At 57.1% G+C, this 5340-nt stretch overlaps 1 protein-coding gene across 1 annotated transcript; it reads right to left on the reverse strand.

Moving 5' to 3' along the window:
• Positions 1–253: 253 nt before the first annotated feature.
• FEZF2 (FEZ family zinc finger 2) lies at positions 254–4151 on the reverse strand. The gene is made up of 5 exons (XM_050781249.1): positions 3862–4151; positions 2607–3510; positions 2128–2262; positions 1798–1930; positions 254–925 (listed from the first exon to the last, which is right to left on the reverse strand). Exons 2-5 carry the CDS (start codon positions 3450–3452, stop codon positions 666–668), a joined length of 1374 nt encoding a protein of 457 aa, XP_050637206.1. The 5' UTR covers positions 3453–3510; positions 3862–4151; the 3' UTR covers positions 254–665.
• Positions 4152–5340: the final 1189 nt, after the last annotated feature.

A 5340-nucleotide genomic window follows, 5' to 3' on the forward strand; every position in this document is an offset into this window, starting at 1 on the left:
TCCCAAGCGTCTGAACAGTCACCAAATAAAAACTTGGCACCTGCTGTAGGCCGACGTAGGCCTGCTCGCCCTCACTCCTGGGGGCCTTAGCACACAAGCGCAGCAAGAACACCGGTTTGGCCTCAACCCTGGCCCCAGCACCCCAAAGTTGGTGCAGTTAGGAAGGAAATGCTATAAATGCCTAATTCCTTTTCGTTCTTTGGGGTTGCTGAGCTGACCTCGCCGCGAGGGGAGAGGGGGAAAAAAACGCGCACTAATGATTCTGTTTATTGAGTTATATACGTATATATTCCGTGTTCGCTTGTACAGGAGGATTTACATGGCTGTATAAAGATGGTTAGGGGCGCCGCGCTCTTCTGGGGTGCTCACGGTGACAGGCTGGGGTTAAAACTGGCTGCCCCAGGAGAAGCGGAGGCCTGGAATTAAATACGTTTCGGCGCACTGGATTTAAATAAGTTTCCTGAATATACAAAGGTGGGGGCCACGAGTTTGCTGCCAGTCATCGAGGAAACATTTAGCTTTCCAAAAATATGCTGGTTTCGATAAATAGATTTTAGCCTCTCTGCTATAGTTTTTTTTTTTTCTTTTAATTTTAGAAATAAGTTTATATGTGTGATCTGTTTTCAGGTGGTACAGGGAGGGAAGGGAGGGCAAGGCAGTAGCTCTCAGCTCTGCACTGTCCTAGTCAGGTCCTTTGCGGAGGGGGCAGCAGGGCCCACGCTGTCGTGGAGTTTGCGCACATGTTTCTTTAAGTCAAAGTTTCTGCAAAACCCTTTGCCGCAAGTGGCGCACGTGAAAGGCTTCTTGTCGTTGTGGGTGTGCATATGGAAGGTTAGGTTGTAGACCTGGTGGAAGGCCTTGTTGCAGATGGTACATTTGTACTGCTTCTCGCCGCTGTGGGTCAGCTTGTGGTTCTTGTAGTTCCCTACAAGAGATCAAGAACAAAAAACGTGGGGGTATGGAGTAGAATGGTGGGGAGGAAGAGGCGGGCGTCCCAGGGGCAGCCCAGGTGCCTGCTCAAAAAAGGCGACGCTTGGCTAGGCGGGCGCGACCTCTTTGAGTGCAGAAGTTGTCAAACTTCGTAAGCGTCAAGCCGGGTGCTCTCCCGACAAGACCGAGACTGAGTCCCGCAGAGCCGCTCTGCGCTCCTGCTCTGCGGGCCACAGAGGCTGGTGCAGCGTCCCTCCCGCAGCGCTCCGCCGGCCGGGAAACTTTTGCGTAGCCCAGAGACGCACCGAGTCCTTCTCCTGGCTGATGCCTCGCTAGAAGAAATTCGCACGAACCCGGGCTTCGTCCTTTTTTTTTTCCTCTTCTTATTTTTAAAGTTACTTCTTTCTCTCCCCCCAACTACCACCTGGAGATCCAAAAGTGCCTTGGAAAATCCGAGCCGGGGCAAGGATCATACCGGTTTCCCCCAGTCTTAAATTGTTCCCGGGAGGGTTATTTTGCCTCCAATATTTTTTCATTTGAAAGGGAAGTCCCAGATACAAACGGAACCCTTTTCTATAGGGCAATACCATCTCCTTTTCCTACATCCCTTCCCTCTGTCTCCGTACTTCCTTCCCACCTCTCGAATTCGAGTCTCTCTGTGCACCCAGCCTGCATACAGCGTGGTCTACTAACCCCGCTAGGAGAGCTTCCCCCTACACCAGGCACAACCCGATTCTAAAGAAATGCTGCACCCGCGCCTGCAGCTTTCGCCTTCTCTCTCCAGATCCCTCTTTGCCTTCCTGCCAGCCAGCCGCGACCCAAGTCTTGAGGTGAGGTGAGAAGAGATGGCCTCGCCCGGCACGTTACCTTTTTGGTGAAAGCCTTTGCCGCAAAATTCGCAGACGAAGGGCTTGTAGCCCGCGTGGATGCGGATATGCGTGTTGAGCGTGGAGCTGCGGTTGAAGGCTTTGCCGCACTGGTTGCATTTATGCGGCTTTTCCTGCGGAGAGGGGCGAGCACACAGTAAGGCCAAGATCCTGGCCCAGAAGCCACCTCGGGAACACCTGGAAGGGACACCCCCTCCCCCCACTCAACCCTAGAGGGTAAGGGATAATCTTTGGCCATCCTATCCCCAGTGTTATCACTAAGATTCTGGGGGTTGCGCGAGGGCTGGGCCCGACCCCGGGGGCCACGTACCTGGGTGTGGATAATTTTGTGCCTGCAGAGCGTGCTGGCCTGGCGAAAGCCTTTGCCGCAGACTTTGCACACGAACGGTCTGGCTCCGGTGTGGACCGGCATGTGGCGGGTGAGGTTATAGTGAGCATTAAACACCTATGGGAAGACATGGGGGGCCTATGTGGTGCGTCTGTCCGAGGGCCTACAATCAGTCCCAGGGGGACCACAGCCTACCTCCCCCAACCAATACTCCCTTCAGAAACCAGAGCCTTTTTCAGTTTGGAAAGTGCTTCCCAAACTCCTGCTTACACCGATACTGTGTGACCGCTGACAAGGGCATCCCCATTTTACAGAATAGGAAACTGAGGCCCAACTAGGCTCCCAATTTGGGTAGTCAACTACTGGGGAGCTCCGCAGCTTGAAGAAGGGCATTCCAGGCTGCCCCAAGGAAGCCGCCGCCGCCGGTCACCCCTCCCGGCTCCCCGAACCCTGGGCCTCACCTTGCCGCACACCTCGCAGGTGAAGTTTTTGGGCTTGCCATCTGCGGAGCCCCCTGGCAGCTTGCTGTGGCCCTTGACGCCTCCGCGCTCGGCAGTCAGGGCCGAGTTCTCCTTCAGTACCTGCTCCAGTGGCGCCGGCAAGCGCTCCTTATGGGGATAGGGAGCCGGATGGGGGAACTTGTCCGCAGCCAAGCCGGCCAGCTTGGCGTTCTCCAGCAGAAAGAGCTTGGGGTGAGCAGCCAGGGCGGCGGGGGCCTGCGCATTGAGGAGGCCAGACGGGAAGAGGTGGCCGCTGAGGAGCTCAGACGGCGGGTACGCGGTCGAGTCCAGGTAGTTGAAGTAGTAGAGCGAGCCGCTGGCCGGCAGCCCCACAGCCTGGTTGATGACCTGCGGCTTGATGACCCTGCCCGCGGGCAGCGCAGACGGCGCCAGGCCCAGCTCGGCCTTACAGCACACGCCACAGTTGGTTTTGCACAAGCCGCTGGCGCCGCACACTGGGGCCCCCCCGCCGCCGCCGCCACCGCCGCCGCCTCCGCCGCCGCCCGCCCGGAGGCTGCTTTTCCAGAGCTCGGAGTAACTGAGCAGTGTCTTTGACGGCACCTCGTAGCCTAGGGGCTGGAGGGGGATCATACAGGGCAGCGGCGAGCAGAGGTTGAGCAGTTTCTTGCCCTGGCTGCCGTCCGCCTCTAGCGCTCCAGGCCGGGGCTCAAAGGGCGCGCGGGGCTCCGACGTCTTGGCCATGATGCGCTCGATGGAAAAGGCCAGTGTCTTGGAAGTGGCAGGCGACGCTCCGGCGCGCGGGCAGGCCGGGGGCACCATGGTCTCCAGGGAAGCCGAGCTTGCCATGGCGCGCGGAGCTGAGCCGAGCCAGGCTGGGCCAGGGCGCAGCCTCTCTCCTCTAAGTCTGCATTCCGGAAAAGGCAGGGGGGAAAACTGCAATTTAATAAGCACCTAGTCGGGCCCGGGTCACCCATTTGCATTCAAATGAACGAGGGCAAAACAAAGTGCACCCAAGGGTACCAAATTACCGCCCATTAACCCGGCGCGCAAAGGAACCCACCAGCCCCTGCCCTGGGACTTTGAAAAGGGGAAGAAGGGGGAGGGTTTACAAAAGAAAAGGGGGGGGCGGTGAGAAAAGAGTCTCAAATTAACCCCCCTGAGCCCTTCCCTGGACCCAGGCCTCTGCCACGCGTGCTGGGAGCTGGACAGTGAAGGGGCAAAGTTAAAGAGGACCGGAGAGCCACCTCGCATTTACCTCTTTCCCCCACCACCAAGGAGATGCGTTCCGAGCCATGCAGCGTGTCTCTTCTGTCACATTTTGATGGCAAACATCTTCCCCTCCGCGTGAGATCACTGTCTTTTACATTCAGCTGACATCACATGAAGTCACTTGAAGTGGAATGACATGGGCGGCGGCGCGGCTCCCGTAGCGGCCCCTGTGTTCCCCCGCTCCTGCCGGCCGCCGCCACCACCGCCCCTCAAACTTTAAAAGGAGGCAACTGGCGCCCGCGCTCCCCTCGGGAAAGTGCGAGCGGTTTGCGAATCGGGAAAGAGGGAAGAGACGGGAGGGGGAGGGGGAGGAATCGTGATGGTTTTGCCGGTGGAAGGAAAGGGGGGGGGACCCAAACCCAAACCTAGGCAGAGTTCCGTGCGTGATTCACAACTTTGGAGGCCTGCAGGTTTGGGGGACGCGGGGAGGGCGGAGGGTCCCGGACGCGGCGCCCCCAAAGGGCCCCTGGGTGTCAGTCTAGTAGCCGAAGTATCCCTTAGCCCTCCGCAGCCGAGCTGGGCATCGTGCTAATAAACTGCCATTTACCCACGGAACCGGCGCCAGCCCCGAACACGCGCAAATGATAATTACCTCATTAGGATGTGGCGCATGGACGCGGGCGCCGCGTTTGGAGGGGGGAACTTGTTAATGGGGAAATATTAATTTATGCAAAAGCAATGAGCTCGCCTTGGCTGGCGTCGGAGGTCGGAAGAGAGCTCCTACTGCCTAACTACGACCCCGAAGCGTCACGGAGAGCAAGGCCGCGCGCAGGGATCTCGGGGGCATCCGCGCAGCGCAGGTGCGCCTCAGGCTTTATGGCCGGCTCTGAGTCTGCGGCTGGGGAAGACTAAACCAAGAGGTGGAAGACTTTTGGAGATCCTAATAGATCAGAATTGTTGATTTATGATCGGGTTTCTGAGGCAAAGCCGGGTTCTGCTTCTGGTTTAGGGCTGCGTGCGGGAAGGATTCGGAGAGCAGCTCTCCCAGCTGATGGGTACTTACTGTTTGTATAATTGAGAACGTCCAATCTCCACCTGTTTAAGGAGCAGATTGAAACAGCAGAACCTCCCCTGGATCCTATTAAAACGTTTTTCCTCCTAAGGCCATTCAGTCGAACCAATTTTCCGAAGTGATTCATAGAGCTGAATTCTGCCAAGGCAGCTCTTTCACTTTTAGCCACTAAAGCACCGCGTGGAACCGGGTTTTGTGTTTTTCTAAAATAAAGAGAAGGATTATCAGAGAGGAGAGGGAGGGGGCCTGAAGGGGGGCGGGCAGAGACTTAGTGTGGCCAGAGGTACAAGCAGAGGGAAGAAAAGACCCTTTTCCAGACAGGCCCCAAGTAAGTTCGGAGGAATTCAGCGTTTTGTGCCTGGCGCACAAAAGCAGCGCGCTCCGCGCTTGGTTTGGAGGGGCTGAATTCATCTGTTTGCAGACCATTCCACCTGCGTATCACAACAAACTGCT

This window comes from Macaca thibetana, chromosome 2 (assembly GCF_024542745.1).
Source record: "Macaca thibetana thibetana isolate TM-01 chromosome 2, ASM2454274v1, whole genome shotgun sequence".
Classification (NCBI taxonomy): domain Eukaryota; kingdom Metazoa; phylum Chordata; class Mammalia; order Primates; family Cercopithecidae; genus Macaca; species Macaca thibetana.

What these genes read in the sequence shown, in the direction of transcription:
- FEZF2 (XM_050781249.1), bottom strand. Translation starts at nt 3,452, where the DNA reads ATGGCAAGCTCGGCTTCCCTGGAGACCATGGTGCCCCCGGCCTGCCCG. An exon ending in ACAAAATTATCCACACCCAG is followed by an intron (nt 1,931 to 2,127) that starts GTACGTGGCCCC and finishes CCCTCTCCGCAG; the next exon opens with GAAAAGCCGCATAAATGCAA. An exon ending in CAAAGGCTTTCACCAAAAAG is followed by an intron (nt 926 to 1,797) that starts GTAACGTGCCGG and finishes GATCTCTTGTAG; the next exon opens with GGAACTACAAGAACCACAAG.